The sequence below is a fragment of the Rana temporaria genome, chromosome 11, assembly GCF_905171775.1.
Source record: "Rana temporaria chromosome 11, aRanTem1.1, whole genome shotgun sequence".
Taxonomy (NCBI): domain Eukaryota; kingdom Metazoa; phylum Chordata; class Amphibia; order Anura; family Ranidae; genus Rana; species Rana temporaria.
This window is the reverse complement of record NC_053499.1, coordinates 17,644,519-17,671,098: the sequence shown is the minus strand read 5'-3', so window position 1 is coordinate 17,671,098 and position 26,580 is coordinate 17,644,519. Positions and strand designations below refer to the sequence as shown.

At 47.1% G+C, this 26,580-nt stretch overlaps 1 protein-coding gene across 3 annotated transcripts in view; it reads left to right on the top strand.

The window, feature by feature from the left end:
• The first annotated feature begins 530 nt into the window (after window positions 1–530).
• Window positions 531–26,580, top strand: part of TRIM44 (tripartite motif containing 44) — a 100,905-nt gene continuing 74,855 nt past the window's right edge. For 2 of the 3 annotated variants that reach the window (XM_040328079.1, XM_040328080.1), the window contains exons 1-3: window positions 531–754; window positions 834–1,395; window positions 10,685–10,762. In XM_040328079.1, coding sequence (XP_040184013.1) covers window positions 546–754; window positions 834–1,395; window positions 10,685–10,762 — 849 coding nt within the window. In that variant the 5' untranslated portion in view covers window positions 531–545. The remainder of the gene's footprint in view (window positions 755–833; window positions 1,396–10,684; window positions 10,763–26,580) is intronic. The other variant, XM_040328081.1, reaches the window with a different exon arrangement.

The following is a 26,580-nucleotide window of genomic DNA, read 5'->3' as shown; positions in this document are numbered from 1 at the left end:
TTATTATTATGGTTATTATTATTATTATTATGGTTGTTATTATTATTATTTTTATTATTATTATTATTATGGTTGTTATTATTATTATTATAGTTATTATTGCTACTACAATAATACCTTCTATCTGCAGTGCATTGACAGCAATTGTTGTTATTATTATTATGGTTATTTTTATTATTGCTACTACAACTATAACTTATTATGTGCAGCCCCAGTTCCTAGTAGTGTACTCACTATGCTGTTATTATTATTATTATTATTATTATTATTATTATTATTATTATTATTATTATTAATAATAATAATAATAATATTATTGTTGTTATTATTATGATTATTATTATTGCTATTACAACTAGAACTTCTATCTGCAGCCCCAGTCCCCAGCCATGCACTGACTATGCTGACAGCTCTCCTCTATTCTTGATGTAAACAAACTCTATGGTAAGATCGATGACATGTATGGTCACAGTTGACTCTATAAGCTGCTTCGAAGAGAATTGGCCCATCAATATTTTGCTATGGGACTTCATCGATCAGCCACAATGTCGAGCTTCAGCATTTCTGCAAAGTCTCGCCTTTCCTGTTCGCTTGACTCAGGAAGCAAAACACTGCAGCATGCAAAAGCGAAAGCAGACCCAGGAAGGGCTGAACAAGGCAGGGATGAGGAGGCCGGAGCCTGGCAAATCCTCATTGTTCAGACACAGGCAGGGATCAGCTGTGCAGCCCAGACAGCAGTAGCAGAACAAGTAAGGTGAGGCCTATACAAAGGGTGTAGCACAAAGGGCGTGCATGTGTGCGATTACTGATCCCTTCCACATCTCATATTGCAGGAAGAGAATCTGCAAAGAGGAAGCAGCAAACTACAAGTGCAGCCGCAAAAGTAGGCCGAGAGGAACTGCTGCCGAAGTGTTGAGCCTTTTCATAAACTTGACAGCTTTGTGCAGCCGTCTGCGTCCAATTTGCATCCGTTCGGGGGCAGCAGGAAAAAGTTTTTCCATGGCCGGCGCAGGAGAGGAAGCTCTGCTACCCTACGATGGCAAGTGTGACGCCTGCGAACCCGACGAGGCCAAGGACGCCGCGGTCGTTTGCGAAGAGTGCGCATTTTCCTACTGTGACACCCACGCCGAGGAACACAGAACGCAATACGCCGGCCACAGGCTCACGGATATCGCGGAGATCTTCGCTGTGGAACAAGCGACCGCGGTTAAAGAGCCGGAGAAGGACGACAAGCAGAAGCAGGTGTCGGACAGGAAGAACTGTCCCTTGCACAAGCAGGAGCTGAGCCTGTACTGCAAAGAGGACTCCAAAATCATCTGCGTCTTGTGCGCCGTGGCCGGGGACCACCGCCAACACCAGCTGATCACGCTCAACGAGGCCTATCAGGAAATGAAGGTACATGGCTGAGCGAGAACATCAGGGGGGCCACCAAGCTGTCATAGAACATATAGCGGTCAGGTCTTTTAATAGCAGGGCAATGAGCGATAATGGTGTTACCCATAGCAACCAATCACAATACACCTAGGAAGTTTTCCGAGAATGCTATTTTTTTTAGGCTCCAACATGTTTTGAGCCACAGGCCTGGAACAAGCTTGATGTAAACCAGTGTCAGGGGGAAAAAAAACATTGGCTCAGATTCAGTAAGCAATTGCGCCTGCGTAACCATAGTTACGCAGCGCAATTGCTGACTTGCGCCGGCGTAACGAGTTCTCCTGATTCAGAGAACTCGTTACGCCGACTGCAGCCTAAAATCTGCGTGGCATAAGGCTCTTATGCCACGCAGATTTTAGGCTGCATTCTTGCGATGACCGCTAGGGGGCGTTCCCGTTGTGCTCTGCGTATAGTATGCAAATTGCATACTTACGCCGATTCACAACGTTGCGCGAGCCCTGCGTACGCAAATTACGTAGTTTGCGTACGTCGGGTTTCGCGTAAGGTTGCACATCCTAATAGCAGGCGCAGGCAATGCTATAGGATACCCGTCCCCGCGTCGCGACGTTCAAAATTTACGTGATTTGCGTAAGTGATTCGTGAATGGCGCTGGACGCCATTCACGTTCACTTTGAAGCAAATGACGTCCTTGCGACGTCATTTGCCGCAATGCACGTCGGGAAAGTTTCCCGACGGAGCATGCGCTCTACGCTCGGCGCGGGAGCGCGCCTAATTTAAATGATTCCCGCCCCCTACGGGATCATTTACATTAGGCGCCCTTACGCAGGGCAAGTTTACACAGCGCCCCCGCAATTTACGGAGCTACTGCTCCGTGAATCACGGGTAGCGCAGTAAATTTGCGGGGGCGCAGGGCAAAAACGCTGCCTTGTGCCTCCGTAAAAAAAGGGGCACATTCTACCTGAATCTGGGCCATTAAGGCCAATAACATGACAGCCAGGCAACTAGCATTTTCAAAAGGTGAAGTTAGCAATGACAGCATATTGTTCCATGACAGGTGCTCTTTAAAGGCGTAACAGAATCAGCAGAGTTGGCTATCGTTTTCAGTGTTGGCAAGGGGGCAATTCACAATAACCATGGGCATTTCTAGGTGGTTGATTTTCACATGCAGGTGTTTTTGGACAGTTTGAAAACTCCCCGTGTGACCAAACACTGGCTGGTTCCTTTGCAAGTGTGTACTGGTACCGTATGCTGGGGGGAAGAATGACGCAGGTTCTTCTGACCTGGTGATGTAAGCAAGGATGGGCAGATGTCATTACTCAGGTAAGCTGGACTATGGGCAAACTCCGGCCAGTAAATGTTGAGTTCTAGTTGGTTTTTAGGGGTTTTTACAATACATACCGATCAACTGATGCCTTTAGTTGCTTGGTAAATATTTAGGTCAGTGAGAAGAATGTCCCTTACATTGGAGGTCAGTGGGAAGAATGTTCCTTACATTGGTGATTAGTGGGAAGAATGTTCCTTACATTGGTGATCAGTGGGAAGAATGTCCCTTACATTGGAGGTCAGTGGGAAGAATGTTCCTTACATTGGAGGTCAGTGGGAAGAATGTCCCTTACATTGGTGATCAGTGAGAAGAATGTCCCTTACATTGGTGATCAGTGGGAAGAATGTTCCTTACATTGGTGATCAGTGGGAAGAATGTTCCTTACATTGGTGATCAGTGGGAAGAATGTCCCTTACATTGGTGATCAGTGGGAAGAATGTCCCTTACATTGGTGATCAGTGGGAAGAATGTCCCTTACATTGGTGATCAGTGAGAAGAATGTCCCTTACATTGGTGATCAGTGGGAAGAATGTCCCTTACATTGGTGATCAGTGGGAAGAATGTTCCTTACATTGGTGATCAGTGGGAAGAATGTTCCTTACATTGGAGGTCAGTGGGAAGAATGTCCCTTACATTGGTGATCAGTGAGAAGAATGTCCCTTACATTGGTGATCAGTGGGAAGAATGTTCCTTACATTGGTGATCAGTGGGAAGAATGTTCCTTACATTGGTGATCAGTGAGAAGAATGTTCCTTACATTGGTGATCAGTGGGAAGAATGTTCCTTACATTGGTGATCAGTGGGAAGAATGTTCCTTACATTGGTGATCAGTGAGAAGAATGTCCCTTACATTGGTGATCAGTGAGAAGAATTTTCCTTACATTGGTGATCAGTGGGAAGAATGTTCCTTACATTGGTGATCAGTGGGAAGAACGTTCCTTACATTGGTGATCAGTGGAGAATGTTCCTCACGTTGGTGATCAGCGGGGAGAATGTTCCTCACGTTGGTGATCAGCGGGGAGAATGTTCCTCACGTTGGTGATCAGCGGGAAGAATGTTCCTCACGTTGGTGATCAGCGGGAAGAATGTTCCTCACGTTGGTGATCAGTGAGAAGAATGTCCCTTACATTGGTGATCAGTGAGAAGAATGTCCCTTACATTGGTGATCAGTGAGAAGAATTTTCCTTACATTGGTGATCAGTGGGAAGAATGTTCCTTACATTGGTGATCAGTGGAGAATGTTCCTCACGTTGGTGATCAGCGGGGAGAATGTTCCTCACGTTGGTGATCAGCGGGGAGAATGTTCCTCACGTTGGTGATCAGCGGGGAGAATGTTCCTCACGTTGGTGATCAGCGGGAAGAATGTTCCTCACGTTGGTGATCAGCGGGAAGAATGTTCCTCACGTTGGTGATCAGCGGGAAGAATGTTCCTCACGTTGGTGATCAGCGGGAAGAATGTTCCTCACGTTGGTGATCAGTGGGAAGAATGATCCTTACATTGGTGATCAGTGGGAAGAATGTTCCTCACGTTGGTGATAAGCGAGAATAATGCCCTCCTTATAGTGTTGGCCATTATGAAGAATACCCCTTGTATTGATGATCAGTGGGTAGAATACCCTTTACAGTGGTGGTCAGAATGCCACTCTCACATTGGTGATCAGTGGGAAGAATGTCCCTTGCGCTGGTGATCAGCAAGAAGAATATTCTTTACGTTGGTGATCAGTGGAAAGAATTCCCTCCTTATAGTGTTGGCCATTATGAAGAATGCCCCCTGTATTGGTGGGTAGAATACCCTTTTACAGTGGTAGTCAGAATGCCACCCTCACATTGGTGGTCAGTGGGAAGAATGTCCCTCACGCTGGTGATCGGCGGGAAGAATGTTCCTCACGCTGGTGATCGGCGGGAAGAATGTTCCTCACGCTGGTGATCGGCGGGAAGAATGTTCCTCACGCTGGTGATCAGCGGGAAGAATGTTCCTCACGCTGGTGATCGGCGGGAAGATTGTTCCTCACGCTTTTGATCGGCGGGAAGATTGTTCCTCACGCTTTTGATCGGCGGGAAGAATGTTCCTCACGTTGGTGATCAGTGGGAAGAATGTTCCTCATGTTGGTGATCAGCGGGAAGAATGTCCCTCACGTTGGTGATCAGCGGGAAGAATGTCCCTCACGTTGGTGATCAGCGGGAAGAATGTTCCTCACGTTGGTGATCAGCGGGAAGAATGTTCCTCACGTTGGTGATCAGCGGGAAGAATGTTCCTCACGTTGGTGATCAGCGGGAAGAATGTTCCTCACGTTGGTGATCAGTGGGAAGAATGTTCCTCACGTTGGTGATCAGTGGGAAGAATGTTCCTCACGCTGGTGATCAGCAGAAAGAATGTCCCTCAGTTGGTGATCAGCGGGAAGAATTGTCCCTCACGTTGGTGATCAGCGGGAAGAATTGTCCCTCACGTTGGTGATCAGCGGGAAGAATTGTCCCTCACGTTGGTGATCAGCGGGAAGAATGTCCTTCCTCTTAGCGTTGGCCATTATGAAGAATGCCCCTTGTATTGGTGATCAGTGGGTAGAATACCCTTTTACAGTGGTGGTCAGAATGCCACCCTATCGGACAGGAAAAATGCTCTTTGCTGGCTCTGCCATCTGCCATTAGAAGGGAGGTCAATCAGCCACAGCTCAAGGACCCCTAGCTACCTCTTGCAGACCCCCATGGTTCTATGGAACCCTACTTGAAAATGGCTGCTTTAGTAGCTTTCTCTAGAGAAGGTGAGAATGTAGCATTAGTCCAAGCAAAAATAATATTTTGGTTTTCGGAGCTCTGGTAGGAGAAGCCTTGCTGTTGAGCTCCTGACTTGGCCTTTATGAAGGACGCCCAACGCTACCTGTTGGCGTTCATGTAGGCGAGTGTTGTTTTCCTATGCTTGATTTGTGTCCAAGAAAAGGAATATGGTCCACACACCCAGGGATCATTCCAGTATAAATTCCATTGTGCAAAACCGTTCTGCCATACCTCACAGCTTTTCAACTTCAGAATGAGCGACAATTGAGCATACCCCCCAAGTTCCGTGGATCAAATTTGTTGAGCGCGGGGGGGGGGTCGGCAGATCAAAGTTGTGTGGATCTGCGTTGTTGAGCGGGGGGGGTCCGCGGATTAAAGTTATTGAGCGGGGGTGGGCGCAGATCAAAGTTGTGGAGCGGGGGGGGTGCGTGGTTCCGTGGATGAGAGTTGTTGTTGAGCGGGTGGGGGGCCGCGGATCAAAGTTGTTGAGCGGGGGGGGGGGTTCCGTGGATCAGAGTTGTTGAGCGGCGGGGGGGAGTGTTTGTCGCCAAACGCGGGCCGGCAGGATTTAATGCGAATTGCAGGATTTACCGGGAATCACGCTAATCACGGGGGGGTGGGGTGCTGCGAAATCGCGGGACAATAGCACTGCTCGCGGGATTTAGCGCGGATCGCGGGACATTCCCGCGAAATCGGGGAAGGTTGGGAGGTATGGTTCTGCGACATTACCTATGTGTGCCCTTCTACAATTCTTTCTGAAGTGATCCCTTGTGTATGGACTATTTATTTTTATCAATAATTCATGCACCATCTATTTTGGGCTTCCAGCATCCAGGTCTGATCACTGTATGAAATGTGACTCAGTTTCCTCTATACCTCCCCGACACGACACGACACGTCCCCTCCTGAGTTACAGTGACAATCTCCCTCCATGCCAGGTGGTCCCTGCAGTCCATTCCAGTCCAAACAGCACTGACAGTCCCGCTCCCGGCTTGCCTTGCTCCATCCCACAGACTACACACGAGGCTACAGTCGCTTGGCTCGGCTCCCTTGCACTATGACATCACACGACACACTCGGGCATCCTTTCCAGACCTACCTCCGCTGGCACCGCCCGAAAACACTGGAGCAGGCACTCGGATGTCTGTGCCCGGCTCGGGACTGAAACTGTGCATGCGCAGTTTCAAGCTGAGCGCCACAGCTATATTTTTTACTGGCAAACTTTTTCTGTCACTGCCATTTACTGGCAGGAGAAAAATCCCTATTTTTTACTGGCTGCCTGTAAAAATACTGACGGTTGACAACACTGTGCCCTACTGACACTATCCACCTCCCTACTACTGGCACTATCCACTGCCCTACTACTGACACTATCCACCTCCCTACTACTGGCACTATCCACCTCCCTACTACTGACACTATCCACCTCCCTACTACTGACACTATCCACCTCCCTACTACTGGCACTATCCACTGCCCTACTACTGGCACTATCCACTGCCCTACTACTGACACTATCCACCTCCCTACTACTGGCACTATCTACCTCCCTACTACTGACACTATCCACCTCCCTACTACTGGCACTATCCACCTCCCTACTACTGACACTATCCACCTCCCTACTACTGACACTATCCACCTCCCTACTACTGGCACTATCCACCTCCCTACTACTGACACTATCCACCTCCCTACTACTGACACTATCCACCTCCCTACTACTGACACTATCCACCTCCCTACTACTGGCACTATCCACTGCCCTACTACTGGCACTATCCACTGCCCTACTACTGACACTATCCACCTCCCTACTACTGGCACTATCTACCTCCCTACTACTGACACTATCCACCTCCCTACTACTGGCACTATCCACTGCCCTACTACTGGCACTATCCACTGCCCTACTACTGACACTATCCACCTCCCTACTACTGGCACTATCCACCTCCCTACTACTGGCACTATCTACCTCCCTACTACTGACACTATCCACCTCCCTACTACTGACACTATCCACCTCCCTACTACTGACACTATCCACCTCCCTACTACTGGCACTATCCACCTCCCTACTACTGGCACTATCCACCTCCCTACTACTGGCACTATCCACCTCCCTACTACTGGCACTATCCACCTCCCTACTACTGGCACTATCCACCTCCCTACTACTGGCACTATCCACCTCCCTACTACTGGCACTATCCACCTCCCTACTACTGGCACTATCCACCTCCCTACTACTGGCACTATCCACCTCCCTACTACTGGCACTATCCACCTCCCTACTACTGGCACTATCCACCGCCCTACTACTGACACCGTCCACTCCTACTGACCATTGACAGCTGGTGCTAAAAAATTTTGGGGGACGCAAACAAACTGAAAAAAAAAAAAAAAAACATCAAGCGCAGCCACTGTGCCCATCAATTGCTGCCAGTATGGCCCATCAATTGCCGCTACTGTGCCCCATTTATTGCAGCTACTGTGCCCCATCAAATGCTGCTAGTGTGCACCCCCGCCCCGGCACTTACCTGTCTCGGGTCACAGCGCTATCCTCCACACTCCGAGTCCTGGATGTCTTCTTCCCGCCCTCTGCTATGATTGGACGCCTTCGACATAAACGCCACCTAGCGGCCGCCAAATTTTTTTAGATCCGACGGCGTACTAAGACGTACGCCTGTCGGATCCATCCGAGATGCCGTCGTATCTTGTTTTGTGGATACAAAACAAAGATACGACGCGCAAAATTAGAATTTACACAGGGTATCAAGAGATACGCCGGCGTAATTCTTTTGTGGATCTACCCCATTGTTTTTATGCTATTTTATATTTTTTGAATTTCTGTGTAAAATTGGATATTTTTTAATCTTGTTGCACATTCAGTCTACATACAAAATCCCTGGGGGGTCAAATTCCTTTTGGTATTATTATTTTGAAGTGTGGGTTCATAGTGGAGTTGGTCTTTTACAATCAGATTCTGAATGATACAATATTTGGAGGCGGTTCACCTTTTTAATTTTTGTAAAAAGGTGAACTTGCCCCCTTAAAGGGGTTGTAAAGGTTCATGTTTTTCACCTTAAGGCCTCGTACACACGATAGGATAGCCAGAGGAGAATGGTCTGAAGGACCGTTTTCATCGGTCCAAACCGATTGTGTGTGGGCCCCATAGGTTATTTAACCTTCGGTTAAAAAAATAGGAACTTGCTTTAAGATTTAACCGATGGACGCCTAACCGATAGGTCAAAACCGATTGTTAGTATGCAAAAGCATCGGTTTAAAACCCGCGCATGCTCAGAATCAAGTCGGCGTATGCTTGGAAGCATTGAACTTTTTTCAGCACGTCGTTGTGTTTTACGTCACCGCGTTCTGACACGATCGGTTATTTAACCTATGGTGTGTAGACGTGACGGACCATCAGTCAGCTTAATCGGTTAACCTATGATAACGGTCCTTTAGACCGTTGTCCTCTGGCTATCCTATCGTGTGTACGAGGCCTTATGCATAGGATGCAGTAAGGTGAAAAAACATCTGATGTTTGCCGGCCCTCCGTTTACTTACCTGAGCCCTCGAAAGTCCCGCGTCAAACGCGCTTGATCTCGGCCTGGTCTTCTCGGCTCTTCATTGGATAGACTGATAGCAGCGCAGCCATTGGCTTGCGCTGCTGTCAATCAACTCCAATGACGTGAGGGCCGGGGGGCGGGGCCGAGTCCTGTAGTTGGCGGCTATAGATGCCGAATGCAGGACTCGGGAGCAAGCCTGAAAGGTAACCCCCTTGAGAGAGCGCTTCCCAGGGGGGTTACCAGAAGCGTTGAGGAGCCGAGACAGCCGCGGTGGGACCCCAGAACAGGAGGATCGGGGCCACTCTGTGCAAAACAAACTGCACAGTGGAGGTAAGTATGACATGTTTGTTATTTAAAAAAAAAAAAGAACCTTTACAGCCACTTTAATGGATTTTATGGTAAGTACAATGGGCCAGATTCACAGAAGAGATACGACGGCGTATCTCCTGATACGCCGTCGTATCTCTGTGATCCGCCCGTCCTAACTATGCGGCTGATTCATAGAATCAGTTACGCATAGATAGCCCTAAGATCCGACAGGTGTAATTGACTTACACCGTCGGATCTTAGGATGCAATTCTAGGCCGGCCGCTAGGTGGCGATTCCATAGCGGTCGGCGTAGAATATGCAAATGACTAGTTACGGCGATCCACGAAGATCCGCGCGTTCGGCGCAATCTCGTACGTCGTCGCTCGTCGTTTTTTCCGTCGCAAAGTTACACCTGCTTTAACATGGCTTATCTTTAGATCAGCCATGTTAAAGTATGGCCGTCGTTCCCGCGTCGAATTTAGATTTTTTTTTATTTGCGTAAGACGTCCGGGAATACGAAACGCCGTAATGCACGTCGCCGTTCAAAAAAAGCGTTGGGGCGCCGTAATTTCGCGCAAAGCACGTCGGGAAACTTTAACACGGAGCATGCGCAGAACGTACGGCGCGGGAGCGCGCCTAATTTAAATGGTACACGCCCCATTTCAATTAGGCGGGCTTGCGCCGGACGGCTTTACGTTACACCGCCGCAAGTTTACAGGTAAGAGCTTTGTGAATCAGGCACTTACGATGTAAACCTGCGGTGGTGTAACGTAAATGGGATACGTTACGCCGCCGTGGAGTAGCGTATTTCTCTCTGAATCTGGCCCAATAATCTTATTTTCTCTATGTGCGTTGTGGTGTGCTGCATTGCCAAAAATGGCACATGTCCTCTTTTTGAATGTTTTGGTGTGTTGCCAGCCCATTTATTTCAATAAACTGTTTTCACCCAACCAGAAAAGTCTAACCCTAAGGGCCCTTTCACACTGGTGCGTTTTCGCGGTAAAAAATAGCGCTATTAAAACGCTCCCCATGCCCCCTCCATTGAAATGAATTAAAAACCGCTGTAAAAACGCGGTAAAAACAGAGCGTTAAAATCGCGGTAAAACACTGCGATTTTACCGCGTTTTTACCGCATTTTTAATTCATTTCAATGGAGAGGGGCATGGGGAGCGTTTTAATAGCGCTATTTTTACCGCAAAAACGCATCAAAAACGCACCAGTGTGAAAGGGCCCTAACCTAAAAATAGGGGTCATTGTCTTTCATTTTAACTTTTCCGTTTTCTGCTCTAGTGACCTTTTGTCCTCTTTCCTATAGAAGAGAAAGCCCGTTGACCTGAAGCTGGCCATGGGGGACATGGTGGAGAAGCTGAAGGAGAAGCTCCTCAACCCCAACGTAAGTGTGTGTGTTGTTCCCACGCCCCGTGCGCCCCCTCTTGTCTCTGCTGCCACTCTTTACTGCCTCTCCGTAGTGCCAGCTGCCGCTCGCCCTGCATGTTTTATGGGCTGCTGGAGGCTGTCTGGGAAACTGTAACTGAAGCGCTTTACTCAAATAGCCTGGACACCATTCAAGACGCCGCGGCCTTCGCCGCTCTTCACTTTCCTGGCGTCGCCCTGTGTATTATTAATGGGTTCAGCGGGGAATCTTTAATTCGGGAACAAAAGAGACCCCCCTCAAAGGATGGTAAACCGCATTCCCCGCGAGGGGCTTCTCTTTATCCTGGTGAGAACTTCCAATGCTGAATTTAAAGGAGATGTTCGCAGATGAACATGAAAATTGCGTAATTAACCACTTCAGCCCCGGAACAATTTACCCCCTTCCTGACCAGAGCACTTTTTGCGATTCGTCACTGCGTTGCTTTAACTGACAATTGCGCGGTCGTGCGGCGTGGTTTCCAAACACAATTCCCCCCCCCCCCCCCCACAAATAGAGCTTTATTTTGGTGGTATTTGATCACCTCTGCGGTTTTTATTTTTTGCACTATAAACAAAAAAAAAAACGTAAATTTTGAATAAAAAGCAATGGACTAGATTCAGGTAGATTTGCGCCCTCTTACGGAGGCGCAGCGTACCGTTTTTACGATACGCCTCCGTAAATTACGTGCGCTACGCTTCATTCACGAAGCAGTAGCTCCGTAATTTGCGCGGGCGCTCCGTAAAAATAGCCGGCGTAAGCGCGCGTAATTTAAATGATCCTGTAGGGGGCGTGGATCATTTAAATTAGGCGTGTTCCCGCGCCGAACGTAGTGCACATGCTCCGTCGGAAAACTTTCCCGACGTGCATTGCGGTAAATGACGTCGCAAGGACGTCATTTGCTTCAACGTGAACGTAAATGGCGTCCAGCGCCATTCACGATTCACTTACACAAACGACGTAATTTTCAAAAATCGCGACGCGGGAACGACGGGTATACTTCGTATTGGCTGCTCCTGCTAATAGCATGAGCAGCCTTACGCAGAAACCGACGAACGCAAACGACGTAAAATGCGAACGCCGGGCGCGCGTACGGTTGTGAATCGGCGTGAGTATGCAATTTGCATACTCTACGCTGACCACTACGGGAACGCCACCTAGCGGCCATCGTAAGAATGCAGCCTACGATACGACGGCATAAGAGCCTTATGCCAGTCATATCTTAGGCGCTGCAGTCGGCGTATCGAGCTTTCTGAATACAGAAAAGTCGTTACGCCGGCGCAACTAAGCAATTACGCTGCGTATCTATGGATACGCAGACGCAATTGCTTTTAGAATCCACCCCAATATTTTTTACTTTTTTGCTATAATAAATATACCCCAAAAATATATAAAAAAAAAGAATTTCTTTCTCAGTTTAGGCCGATACGTATTTTTTCTTCTACATATTTTTGGTTAAAAATTGCAATAAGCGTTTATTGATTGATTTGTGCAAAAGTTATAGCGTCTACAAAATAGGGGATAGTTTTATGGCATTTTTATTATTATTATTATTTTTTTATTAGTAATGGCGGCGATCTGCTATTTTTATCGTGACTGCGACATTATGGCGGACACATCGGACACTTTTGACTCTATTTTTGGACTATTGTCATTTATACAGCGATCAGTGCTATAAAAATGCACTGAATCCTGTGTAAATGACACTGGCAGGGAAGGGGTTAGACACTAGGGGGCGAGGAAGGGGTTAAGTGTGTCCTAGGGAGTGATTCTAACTGTGTGGGGGATGGGCTAACAGTGACAAGACAGTGATCGCTGCTCCCTATCACAGGGAGCAGTAGATCAGTGTCCTGTCACTAGGCAGAACAGGGAAATGCCTCGTTTTCAAAAGCATTTCCCAGTTCTGCAGCTCCGTGATCGTGGGCACCTGGCGGACATCAAATCCATGGGTCCCCCGGGCACGGAGCGTGCTCGCATGGCGGCAAATTAAAAGCGACGTACAGGTACGTTGCTTTGCGAAGCTGTGCCGTTCCTTTCGACCTATATCGGCGTTGGCCAGTCGGCAAGTGGTTAAAGGGAAAGGTCTGAAGCAGGGGTAGGCAACCATGGCCCTCCAGCTGTGGTGAAACTACAAGTTCCATGAGACATTGCAAGACCCTGACAATCACAGCCATGACTCCTAGAGGAAGAGGCAGGATGGGATATGTAGTTTTACCACAGCTGGAGAGCCAAGGATGCCTACCCCTGGTCTAAAGGAATAAAATGTATCGGGAGAGACTTCGGGGACTTAAAGATAACGCGACTTTCGTGGGAAAAATTAGCATTTTAAAAAATACAGCATATACAATCGTAGACATGTGCAGAACAAAAAAATAATTTTTTGATTCCTTATTTAAATATATTATTATAATAATAATATTTTTTTTAGTTAAATTTGTTTCCGGAATAATTTTTCCCTTCCCTTTTTTTTTTTTTTTTTTTTTTGTGTTTTTATGCATTTTCAAATTCGATACAAATTTTTCGAATTCGGTCAAATTCCAAAATAAAGTTTGAATTGGCATTCAAATGTATTCTACTCAAAATTCGAAAGAATAAATTCAAAGTTGAATAGAATAAAAAAGAATAGATAAGAAAAAAACAATAGACTAGAAATGAGCAATAGATATATTTGAATATAAACATCTTCGAATAGAATGAATTAAAATAGAAAAGAATAGAATAAATTATAATATACAGTAATTGTTTTCTGAAATTCCAATTTTTAATAGAACGAGTTAGATTAGAATAGAAAAGAATATATAAACATCATATATATATATATATATATATATATATATATATATATATATATATATATATAATTAGAATAGAAAAAAATTTACCGTATATACTCGAGTATAAGCCGAGTTTTTCAGCACATTTTTTTTTGTGCTGGAAAATGCCCTCTTTGGCTTATACTCAAGTCACCTTTTTGCGCCTGATCTCCTGGTTTTGGGGACCCAGTCCCGACTGGCCGTAGCTCCTCTTGACCCCAAACTTGGCACACATATAGCCCTACTCTTCCTCTACAAGTGTGCAAAATGTATTGTCCCGGAGACCTACGGCCGGGGAGCACTGATTTTTCAAAGTCGGGCACCCCTTCCATAGACTCCCATGTTAAATGGTAATTTCTCTGGTAAATTTGGGGACCCGATACCGGCAAACCTGACACACATGTACCCAAAAACCTGGCATACATGTAGCCTCAGTTCTCTTCTACAAGTGTGCAAAGTTTGCTGTCTGGGGCACCTACGGCCGGGGAGCACCGATTTTTCAAAGTCGGGCACCCCTTCCATAGACTCCCATGTTAAATGGTAATTTCTCTGGTAACTTTGGGGACCCGATACCGGCAAACCTGACACACATGTACCTTGAAAACCTGGCACACATGTAGCCCCAGTTCTCCTCTACAAGTGTGCAAAGTTTACTTTCTGGGGGACCTACGGCCGGGGGGCACTGATTTTTCAAAGTCGAGCACCCCTTCCATAGACTCCCATGTTAAATGGTAATTTCTCCGTTAACTTTGGGGACCCGATACCGGCAAACCTGACACACATGTAGCCCCTGTTCCCCTCTACAAGTGTGCAAAGTTTGCTTTTTGGGGGACCTACGGCCGGGGAGCAATGATTTTTCAAAGCCGGGCACCCCTTCTATAAACTCCCATGTTAAACGTAATTCTAGTCATGGGCACAGTGAGGCATGGGCACAGTGAGGCATGCACATAGACAGAGTGAGGCATATACTTGAGTCAATAAGTTTTAAGCCGGGCACCCCTTCTATAAACTTCCATGTTAAACGTAATTCTAGGCATGGGCACAGTGAGGCATGGGCACAGTGAGGCATGGGCACAGTAGACACAGTGAGGCAGAGTGAGGCATATACTTGAGTCAATACGTTTTCAATTTTTTTTTTGTGGTTAAATTAGGTGCCTCGGCTTATATTTGGGTCGGCTTATACTCGAGTATATACAGTAAGTGATGGGGCTCGGGCCCCCTACAGGAGGCCTGGTGGTACCCCTTTATCAGTGACCCTACACATATGTGTCACTGGGCAGCTGATGTCTCCATGCTTAGAGCACCCTCACCGTGCGCCCCCAGCACAGCGACCGAGCTGTCAAAGGACTGGATGGCATGCTCAACATGTGGCTAAAGCAGAGTTTTGTAAAGCGGTAGAATTATAGTCTTGTCTTGCTTGCTTTCAGCAGCTTGGCACTGCATGCTATTGCTGAGTTTGTGATCTATTAAGGCCATTTGCATCCTTTATTCTCCGAGATGTTCTGAACTTGTGAACTTCAATTCAGAGTTTTAGCTCCCAAAATTCATTAGTTAATATTTTTCATCATTAAAAGTCATTTGCCGTGTAGTTGCCACCCCTTTATTTTATGGAGGTCATCTTATAAGGCTTCTATATCCTGCTGTGATTTTATTACCCTTATTAGCTTTGCATCGTCAGCAAACCCTGAGATTGAACTATGTGTACCATGCTCTATATCGTTTATGAACAGATTAACCACCTCCTGCCCGCCGTATTGGAAATTGATGGGCGGGCGACGGCTCTCGTCCCACCCTCGCCATGCTTCCGTGCTACACGGCAATCGGTATTGCACTCTGCCCCTAGGACACGGGGCATCACCGATCTCGGTAAAGCGCCTATAACGAGGCGCTTTATCCATGGAGCTGTGTCCAATCACAGCTGATCACATGTAAACAAGGAAATGCAGTTTATCGATATTAATTTCCTCACACTGACAGCATGTCACCGCTGCACAAACCAGGCCCATTTAAGAGACATTGCAGGCACGCGTGGAGGACCCGAAGCGAGTGGCTGGCAGATGCGATCGCCGCCGGCCACCCGCAATTGTGGGCACGAGAGCAAGAGCTGGGATTTGTGTATGTAAAGACAGATTATGTATTACTACTAAGTAGGATCGATGATCTGTCTCCTCCCCTATTCAGTCACCCCCCCCCCCTCACTTATGAAGGAACACAGTTAACCCCTTAGGCCGCGTACACACGGTCGTTCCAAACCGATGAGAATGGTCCGACGGGCCATTTCCATCGGTTCACCGCTGAAGTGGCCTGATGGTCTGATGTGCGTACACACCATCGTTCCAAAAACCGATCGGGTCAGAACGCGTTGACGTCAAACACACGACGTGCTGAATAAAACAAAGTTCAATGCTTCCAAGCATGCGTCGATTCTGAGCATGCGCGGGTTTTGAACCGATGCTTTCTGTACTAACCATCGGTTTGGACCGATCGGGCAGCGGTCCATCGGTTCGATTTTAAAGCATGTTTTAAAATTTTGGACCGAAGGACAACAGACCGATGGGCTATACACACGGTCGGTTTGGACCGATGAAACGGAACCTCGGTCCATTCTCATCGGTTTTGTCCGACCGTGTGTACGCGGCCTCAGTGTTAACCCCTCCCCTGCCAGTGACATTTACATTGTAATCAGTGCAGATTTATAGCACTGATCGCTGTATAGATGTCAATGGTGTCAAAAGTGTCCGATCTGTCTGCCGCAGTGTGGCAGTACCGCTAAAAATTGCAGATCAAAAAATAATAGTAATTATAAAAATGCCATAAATCTTTCCCATAGTTTACAGACACTATAACCAATATTATTGCGATTTGTTTTTTTGTCTTTTGTTTTTTGCCAAAAATATGTAGAAGAATATATATCGGCCTAAACTGAGGAAGAAATCGTTTTTTTAAAAAAAACTTTTTTGGGCATATTTATTATAGCAAAAAGTAAAAAAAAGTATTTTTTTTTTTTTTTCAAAATTGTCTGTCTTTTTTTTGTTTATAGCGCAAAAAATAAAAACCACAGAGGTGATCAAATACCACCAAAAGAAAGCTCTATTTGTGGGGAAAAAAAGGACATACATTTTGTTTGGGTACAACGTCGCACGACTGCGCAGTTGTCAGTTAAATTGACGCAGTGCCGTATCACAAAAAATGGCCGGGTCATTAAAGGGGTAAATTCTTTTTTGGCTGAAGTGGTTAACTTGCCTCCTATCCATAAAGCTGTGTACCTTAATGGAGTATTAAAAAATTTATTAATAAAGTATTTTACAGTACAAAAATCCTATTTTCTCTATCGCCCATTGAAGGACACAGGTTCATGGTAATAACGTTTTTAGACCAATTTTTTTTATTTAAAAAAAAAACAAAACAAAAACAAACAAGGTATTCTTTACTTGCTCTGTGCAATTGTTTTGCATAGAGCAGCCCCAATCCTCCTCTTCCAGGGTCCCCATCGGTGCTCCTGCCCCATGCCGAGTGCCCCCATAGCAAGCAGCTTGCTCTGGGAGTACTCGCGTGGGCTTGCCCCTGAGCCCGGCTCTGTGTGTCCATTGACACACACAGCGTAGCTCAGTCCCGCCGCCTGCTCTCTCCTCCCTGGTTGTGATTGACAGCAGTGGGAGCCAATAGCTCCTGTTGCTGCCTCTGTCTAGTGAGGAGAGAGAGAGATGCTGCTCTTGTGCACAATGCTGGATTGAGGTCAGACTCAGAGTATTTAGGGGGTCTAAATAATTATTATTATTATTATAAATAATCATTTTTACAAACAGGAACTTCTTCTTTAAGAACTATCCGACCAGCTCTCTTGCACGAATCAAAGGAACCTCTATGCTGGTCCATACAGGGAGGATAGCGGGCGCATTGCGGGGGCGTGCCTGTGGGTCCCACAGACTCGATGTCCACTGGCGACATGCGATCTCTGTGAGGAGAGGCAGAACGGGAAACTACCTATGTAAACAAGGCAATTCCCCGTTCTGCCTAGTGACTTGACAGAGATCTACCGGGAACAGTGATTGGGAACAGTGATCTCTGTCATGTTCCAGTAAGTCCATCCCCCCTACAGTTAGAACACACCCATGGAACACTTAACCACTTAATCGCCCCCTAGTGTTAACACCTTCCCTGCCAGTGTAATTTTTACATTGATTAGTACTTTTATAGCACTGATCAATGTAATAATGTCACTGGTCCCCAAAAAGTGTAATTTGGGGACTGATTTGTCCGCCCACTGTCGCAGTCCCGCAAAAAATCACAGATCGCCGCCATTACCAGTAAAAATAATTAAAGTCCCTAAATCTATCCCGTAGTTTTGTAGACGCGATAGACGGGATAACTTTTGCGCAAACCAATCAATATACACCCTATTGCGATATTTCTTGGTAAGAAAAATAAATTTGGAAATATATATATCGGCCTAAACTGATGAATACATTTTTTTTATTTACATTTTTATATATATATATATATATATACACACACACGGCTTTTTTTTTTTTTTTTTTTTTTTTTGCGGGAACGCAGTTTCGGCACATCCTGGACTGACGGTCTCCCGGAAGATAGCGGCGGGGGAGGGAGTAAGCGCCTGACGTGGCATAGGTCACCACGGTGATCTATGCCCAGAAGTGGGAGAAAATACCTGGATTACACAGGTATCTGCTCTCCCCTGAAAGGTGGCAAATGTGACACCGGAATTGGGGGGGGGGGGAGGGGCTGGCTAATTCCAAAAAGTGGAAGTTCCATTTTTGGGTGGAATTACGCTTTAAGGTAAACACCATTAGGTAGATTCACAAAGAGTTAGGCCGGCTTATCAGTAGATAAGCCGACCTAACTCAGAATCTACGCCGACCTATGTTTAAGTGTATGCTCAAACAGAGATACGCTTAAACATATCTAAGATACGACGGCTTGCGCCGTCCTATCTTAGATTGCAATATTTTGGATGACCGCTAGGTGGCGCTTCCATTGCGGCCAGCGTAGATTATGTAAATGAGCTTGTACGCCGATTCACGAACGTACGCCCGGCCGCCGCAGTCGAATTACGTCGTTTCCGTAAGGCCTTAGGCGGCCTAAAGTTATTCCACCTATGAGGTGGAATAACAATGTTAAAGTATGGCCGCCGTTCCCGCCGCGAGGTTCGAATTTTTTACGTCGTTTGCGTAAGTCGTCCGCGAATCGGGAGTTACGTCGTTTACGTCCACGTCGAAATCAATAGGCCCGTACGGCCTACTTAGCCGCAATGCGCACTGGGAAATGTAGGCGCCCGGCGCATGCACAGTAGCAAAAAACGTGAGGTCAAGCCTCATTACCGTACAACACGCCCCCCTCCAACCAATTTGAATTAGGCGCCCTAGGCGCCCTTACGCCCGCTCGTTTTAGGCTACACCGCCGTATATTAGCAGGTAAGTAGATTGAGAATCACTACTAGCCTAGCTAATTTACGGCGGTGTAGCTTAAACAGGCTAGGCTACACCGCCCTGTAGGTTATACTGCCACCTACAGGAGACTAGGCAGCCCTTTTTTTATGGTTGTGTGGCCTCCTACAGGACAAAGGCAGTATAACTCTAGGTTATCTGTTATCTATAGAGCTGTGCCCCTTAAATAATTTGTGGAAAAGGATTTTACAGTAAGTTCAAGAATATCTTTTTTTTTTTTTTTTTTTGCACCTTTTAAGACGGTTATAAAAATATTTTAAAAAAATTGCTTTTAATAATATATTTAACAAATCAATAGGGACAAAATAAGAGAAGTTCATTGTTAGTTCATACACTATAATTTGGCTAAAAGTAAACACAAATCCCTATGCTAATACATAAAAGATGCTGAACTGCAAAGTTTTCTTTCCTTCATATGTAAAAGTCCACCCCCCCCCCCCCCCCCACACTTCCCTCCGTAGTCCCGGCTTGCCCCCAGTCCTGGCACGGCTTCACATGCATTGCCTACTGTGACTGTTATAGTTAAGAATCTAATTAAGGAGCAGCTATAATTCTCAGCGACACTTTGTAGAGTTTCTGCAGACTCAGCCAAAGTGAGAACAGTGGGGAGCAGTGTGAGGACGTGTACAGCCGGCCTCTGTAGGACCATAGTGGGTACCAACGCCCGGGGGGGAACAACGGGTCTAATTCAAACCTTACAGAGGGAGAGAAATCTACATTTCTGCTTCTGTAAGAGTGAAAAATTTTATAGCTGTAGCACTACCCCCGAAGGAGCCGCTGGTTTAGACTTGGGTTTTGCACGTTACCTCTAAGATCGTTGTCCAGGGAGGGAAGTCTATAGAAATTGCAATGTCCACAGAAGATGTAAAACCTTCAACTGTAGGTTTTTTTTTTTTTGCTGCATAAAACTTGTGAAGAAAGTAGAGAGTATAGAGAGAAGGGGAAGGTTCAGGTACGTGGTACAGAATGCACAAAAAGTATCTAAAGTTCCAGTATTCACCACTCACTCCTGAGTGGGTATTGCTCACCCGGATATACCCCTCTCACATGGCCTAGCAGCCGGAATGATGCACGGACAGTATAGGAACAGTCTCTGCCACAGACCGTCTGAGAGCGAAAAATGGATAGTCAGGGATCCTCTGCCACAGGATTTAAGTCCCAAACTTCCTGCTTTACAGCAAAAGATAAATAAATAAAGTTTGGTTCTGAGGTCCCCAAACCACAGAGACAAATATGGGGGAGGTTTTTGGGCCATTATTGGACTATCACGGTACTAGTAGCATAGGTATACAGTGTACAGGTAAATAGTAAAAAACATTTTTATTGGGTACAGTATCGGTAAAGACACAAGGGGGGGTACTGAATTAAAAAATAAACAATATACGACTAACATACCACCAGTATAGTAGTCCACAGGAGGGGGAGAAGCATAGTGGGTTGAAAGTCATATCAGGCCTCTTTACTAGTTTCGTGGCTTCGGCCGCTTCATCAGAAGAGAGTCTAAAAACCTCCCACACCAGACCAGCGGGGAGGGCGGTCACCACCACAGAGGGTCCCGAGTAGCGACCAGGGGGTACGTGTATGGGCGAATGAACCTTCTTGAATACAAGGAAGCGTAATACAAGTAGGGGGCCCCGGGAGCGAGAGCCCAAATTAGGATATCTCGAGCCACAAGTAACCTCCACAAGGGAGACCATGGTAATGGATCCCAGAAGGAGGGGGACCACATAGGGTCCCGTGGTGGCATCAGGGTAGTGACGCCTTCCAGTGACACTGTGAGCCGGGTAGGGCCACAGGAATCCTGGGACGTTGGACTGATACTATACCCAATAAAAATGTTTTTTACTATTTACCTGTTTCTTTGTACACTGTATACCTATGCTACTAGCACCGTGATAGTCCAATAATGGCCCAAAAAACTCCCCCATATTTGGCTCTGTGGTTTGGGGACCTCGGAACCAAACTTTATTTATCTATACCCTGGATGATGGTACGCCCTTTTAAGTGTTTATTTATTTATACCCTCAGAGGTTACATATCATTTACAGCAAAAGAGCCTTGAAGCCGATCCGGCGGACTGTAAGACAAATAGAGTAGTGGATCCCTTTATAACGAGGTCACCAGGCCTATCCCGAGACATTAGCTTGCCTTGCTTGGTCTCCTCCAGGGCAGGTCCTTCCCCGGTTTCCTTCGTTAAGCAGCTTCCCCCACTTGGATGGACAGCTTGGGATCCCCTCTTGAATCATAGGCCCCAGCCAGCATAGCTGGGTCTACTTAAAGCGGAGGTTCACCCATATCTTACACATTTTCCCCTTCGCTTTATGCTCGTTTTGTCTAGGGGAATCGGCTATTTGTATTAAAATATGAGCAGTGCTTACCCGTTTTCGAGATGCATCTTCTCCGCCGCTTCCGGGTATGGGCTGCGGGACTGGACGTTCCTATGTTGATTGACAGTCTTCCGAGAGGCTTCCGACGGTCGCATCCATCGCGTCACGATTTTCCGAAAGAAGCCGAACGTCGGTGCGCAGGCGCAGTATAGAGCCGCACCGACGTTCGGCTTCTTTCGGCTACGAGTGACGCGATGGATGCGACCGTCGGAAGCCTCTCGGAAGACTGTCAATCAAAAAGGAACGCCCGCTCCCGAAGACCCATACCCAGAAGCGACGGAAGAAGATGCATCTCGAAAACGGGTAAGTACGGATCATATTTTAATACAAATAGCCGATTCCCCTAGACCAAACAAGCAGGAAGCTAAGGGGGAAAAAAAAAAAAAAAAAGGAATTGGTTGAACTCCCGCTTTAATAGAGATGCGACCTCGGGCCAACGTGGTCCCGGGGCTGGAATCGCACACACGTGGCTCGCGCCAGGAGGGCCACGAGGCGAAGGACCCCAAAAAACGTTGTCTGACTTAAAGCGGGGGTTCACCCAAAAAAAATTTTTTTTAACATTACATTCAGGCGAGTTATGATAATGACATTACGCTGTTTTTTTTTTTTAAATCCTTGCCGTACATACCGTTTTATTGATATATGTTCACCACGGCTTCCAGGCATAATCTGCGGGACTGGGCGTTCCTAATTGATTGACATGCTTCTGACCGGCGCATACAGAGTGTCACGAGTTGCCGAAAGAAGCCGAACGTCGGTGCGCAGGTGCCGTATAGAGCCGACTCGCAGTCCGGCTTCTTTCGGCAACTCGTAACGCTCTGTATGCGCCGGTCGGAAGCATGTCAATCAATTGGGAACGCCCAGTCCTGCAGATTACATACCCGGAAGCCGCGGTGAACATGTATATATAAAACGGTATGTACGGCAAGGATTTAAAAAAAAAACCAGCGTAATGTCATTATCACAACTCGCCTGAATGTAATGTTAAAATTATTTTTTTGGGTAAACCCCAGCTTTAAGTATCCCTTTCCAGCATGCACAGCGGGGCACCACTCCCACTGGGCTGCTGCCGAGAGGGGTCACCTAACACACCATGGTTCGCTTGAGTTCCAACATGGGCCTGAGGTGGTAAAGCCACCTACAGGCAACCGGGGAAAATCCTACCAAGCATAACCATTAGCCAGAACAGAGGCAAATTTCACTGAAATTCAACAAAGTCTGAGCCCAAATTTACAATAAAAAAAGGGTGTGGGGTCCCCCTCAAAATCCTAACCTAGGACCTTATCTGAGCATGCAGCCTGGCAGGAAAGGGAGGGGATGAGCAAGTGCCCTTTGGACAGGGGAGCTCTGTCCCCCCCCCCTCCCCAAAGCACCTTGACCCCATATTGACGACAAGGGCCTCTTCCCCACAACCCTGGCCGGTGGTTATGGGGGTCTGCGGGCAGGGGGCTCCCAGATCCCGCCCCCCCCCATTGTGAATAAGTATGAGGTATTACATAGTACACCTATTCATTAAAAAAAAAAATACTTGGAAAGGCTCGGAGACAGCTCAGCTGAACTCAGAGAGGCTCGGGAACTGAGTTTTTCAGAGTATTTCCAAACGACTCTGGCTCCCCCGCACCTCTGGCCAAATGCGGTACTGCACTGTGGCTTGAATCCTGCTCGTTTTGCAAGACAACACTTGAAAACTGAGTCAGGATTTAAAAAAAATAAATAAAAAAAAAATGCTCGTATTGCGAAACGCTCGTTAACCGCATTACTCACAATCTGAGGTTTCACTGTATGTATGTGTGTATATATGTGCGTATATATATATATATATATATATATATATATATATATATATATAATTCAGCTTTAATATTAATTTTGTATCTTTATACAGCCATTGCTTTGCTCGCGGCTGTTTTGTGCTCTTTCATGTAGGACCGCAGGTACAATTAAATGTTGCCTTCTTGGAGACTCTTGATAAAGTTGGCTCAATGCCGGACGCTGTGCCTGGCACTCCATTAATTGGCATGTGCTGTGCATGGCTAAATGGCTCACCCCCACATTTTCCTGACGTACATTGAGTGCTGCCGGCTGTGCCGTACGGTACATGAATATTTCACATCAGTGCTGGTCTCTGTTCAATGCCCATTGTACTGACATCCCCCCTCCCCTGCATTCCACTAATGATCACTCCTATTCATTCTCTCCTGTTCCTGGCCTGAGTAAAGCCCAGCGTGATCCTCCATTACTTGATATACGCCTGCGGGATAGGGTTCCCGAGAATTGATGTTCATCCAGATCCCTAATTGATCTGCTCCTTTCCTATTCATGTCCGATTAATCTGCTGACTGATGTTTCTGCCGCTTTGCCCTGCGACCAATAGGAGCTCTATGGATTAGGTGCGTCAAGATTATCCTAATGCAACCGCTGACTTGTTGAGAGGGGAAAAAATGCTCCAGGCCTACAGTGAGGGGGGAAAAAAAAAAGTATTTGACCCCCTGTAGATTTTGTATGTTTGCCCACTGACAAAGAAATGATCAGTCTATAATTTTAATGGTCGGTTTATTTTAACAGTGAGAAACAGAATAACAAAAATATCCAGAAAAACGCATTTTAAAAAAGTTATTCATTTATTTGCAGTTTAATGAGTGAAATAAGTATTTAATCGGCAAGATTTCTGGCTCCCAGGTGTCTTCCATACAGGTAACAAGCTGAGATTAGGAGCACTCTCTTAAAAGGAGTGCTCCTAATCTCAGCTTGTCCGCTGTATAAAAGACACCTGTCCACAGAAGCAATTAATCAGATTCCAATCTCTCCACCATGGCCAAGACCAAAGAGCTGTCCAAGGATTGTAGACCTACACGAGGCTGTTCCGAGGATTGTAGACCTACACGAGGCCGTCCGAGGATTGTAGACCTACACGAGGCCGTCCGAGGATTGTAGACCTACACGAGGCCGTCCGAGGATTGTAGACCTACACGAGGCCGTGCGAGGATTGTAGACCTACACAAGGCCGTTCCGAGGATTGTAGACCTACACGAGGCCGTGCGAGGATTGTAGACCTACACGAGGCCGTGCGAGGATTGTAGACCTACACGAGGCCGTGCGAGGATTGTAGACCTACACGAGGCCGTGCGAGGATTGTAGACCTACACGAGGCCGTGCGAGGATTGTAGACCTACACGAGGCCGTGCGAGGATTGTAGACCTACACGAGGCCGTGCGAGGATTGTAGACCTACACGAGGCCGTGCGAGGATTGTAGACCTACACGAGGCCGTGCGAGGATTGTAGACCTACACGAGGCCGTGCGAGGATTGTAGACCTACACGAGGCCGTGCGAGGATTGTAGACCTACACGAGGCCGTGCGAGGATTGTAGACCTACACGAGGCCGTGCGAGGATTGTAGACCTACACGAGGCCGTGCGAGGATTGTAGACCTACACGAGGCCGTGCGAGGATTGTAGACCTACACGAGGCCGTGCGAGGATTGTAGACCTACACGAGGCCGTGCGAGGATTGTAGACCTACACGAGGCCGTTCCGAGGATTGTAGACCTACACGAGGCCGTGCGAGGATTGTAGACCTACACGAGGCCGTTCCGAGGATTGTAGACCTACACGAGGCCGTGCGAGGATTGTAGACCTACACGAGGCCGTGCGAGGATTGTAGACCTACACGAGGCCGTGCGAGGATTGTAGACCTACACGAGGCCGTGCGAGGATTGTAGACCTACACGAGGCCGTGCGAGGATTGTAGACCTACACGAGGCCGTGCGAGGATTGTAGACCTACACGAGGCCGTGCGAGGATTGTAGACCTACACGAGGCCGTGCGAGGATTGTAGACCTACACGAGGCCGTGCGAGGATTGTAGACCTACACGAGGCCGTGCGAGGATTGTAGACCTACACGAGGCCGTGCGAGGATTGTAGACCTACACGAGGCCGTGCGAGGATTGTAGACCTACACGAGGCCGTTCCGAGGATTGTAGACCTACACGAGGCCGTTCCGAGGATTGTAGACCTACACGAGGCCGTTCCGAGGATTGTAGACCTACACGAGGCCGTTCCGAGGATTGTAGACCTACACGAGGCCGTTCCGAGGATTGTAGACCTACACGAGGCCGTTCCGAGGATTGTAGACCTACACGAGGCCGTTCCGAGGATTGTAGACCTACACGAGGCCGTTCCGAGGATTGTAGACCTACACGAGGCCGTTCCGAGCATTGTAGACCTACACGAGGCCGTTCCGAGCATTGTAGACCTACACGAGGCCGTTCCGAGCATTGTAGACCTACACGAGGCCGTTCCGAGGATTGTAGACCTACACGAGGCCGTTCCGAGGATTGTAGACCTACACGAGGCCGTTCCGAGGATTGTAGACCTACACAAGGCTGGAATGGGCTACAAGACCATCGCCAAGCAGTTTGGTGAGAGGGTGGAAGAAACACATATAACCTCCCTCAGTCTGGGCCACCATGCAAGATCTCACCTCGTTGGCGTTTCAGTGATCATGAGAACAGTGAGGAATCAGCCCAGAACTACACGGGAGAATCTTGTCAATGATCTCAAGGCAGCTGGGACCATAGTCACCAAGAAAAAAAAATAGTGCCCATCATTGGTATCAGTGGGAGGAATAGTGTCCCATCATTGGTATCAGTGGGAGGAATAGTGTCCCATCATTGGTATCAGTGGGAGGAATAGTGCCCCATCATTGGTATCAGTGGGAGGAATAGTGTCCCATCATTGGTATCAGTGGGAGGAATAGTGTCCCATCATTGGTATCAGTGGGAGGAATAGTGTCCCTTCATTGGTATCAGTGGGAGGAATTGTGCGCCATCATTGGTATCAGTTAAAGGAATTGTGGCCTATTATTAGCGTCTTTGGGAGGAATAGTGCTCTGAAATGAGGGGGGAATAGGGAGTGCCCCATCATTGGTGCCATTGGGGTAGTAGTGCCCTATCATTGGTGTCATTGGAGGAAAAGCATGTTGATAAGGGGATAGAGGAGGATCCAGGGAAGGCAAAATATAAGCAGATTAAAGATCAGCTGTGTGTTAAAGGAATCTGAAGTGCAAAACGCCAAAGTGGGGAAGTTCCAAAACTCTATTGGGTTTTTAATGGATCTTTTGGTCATCGTGAC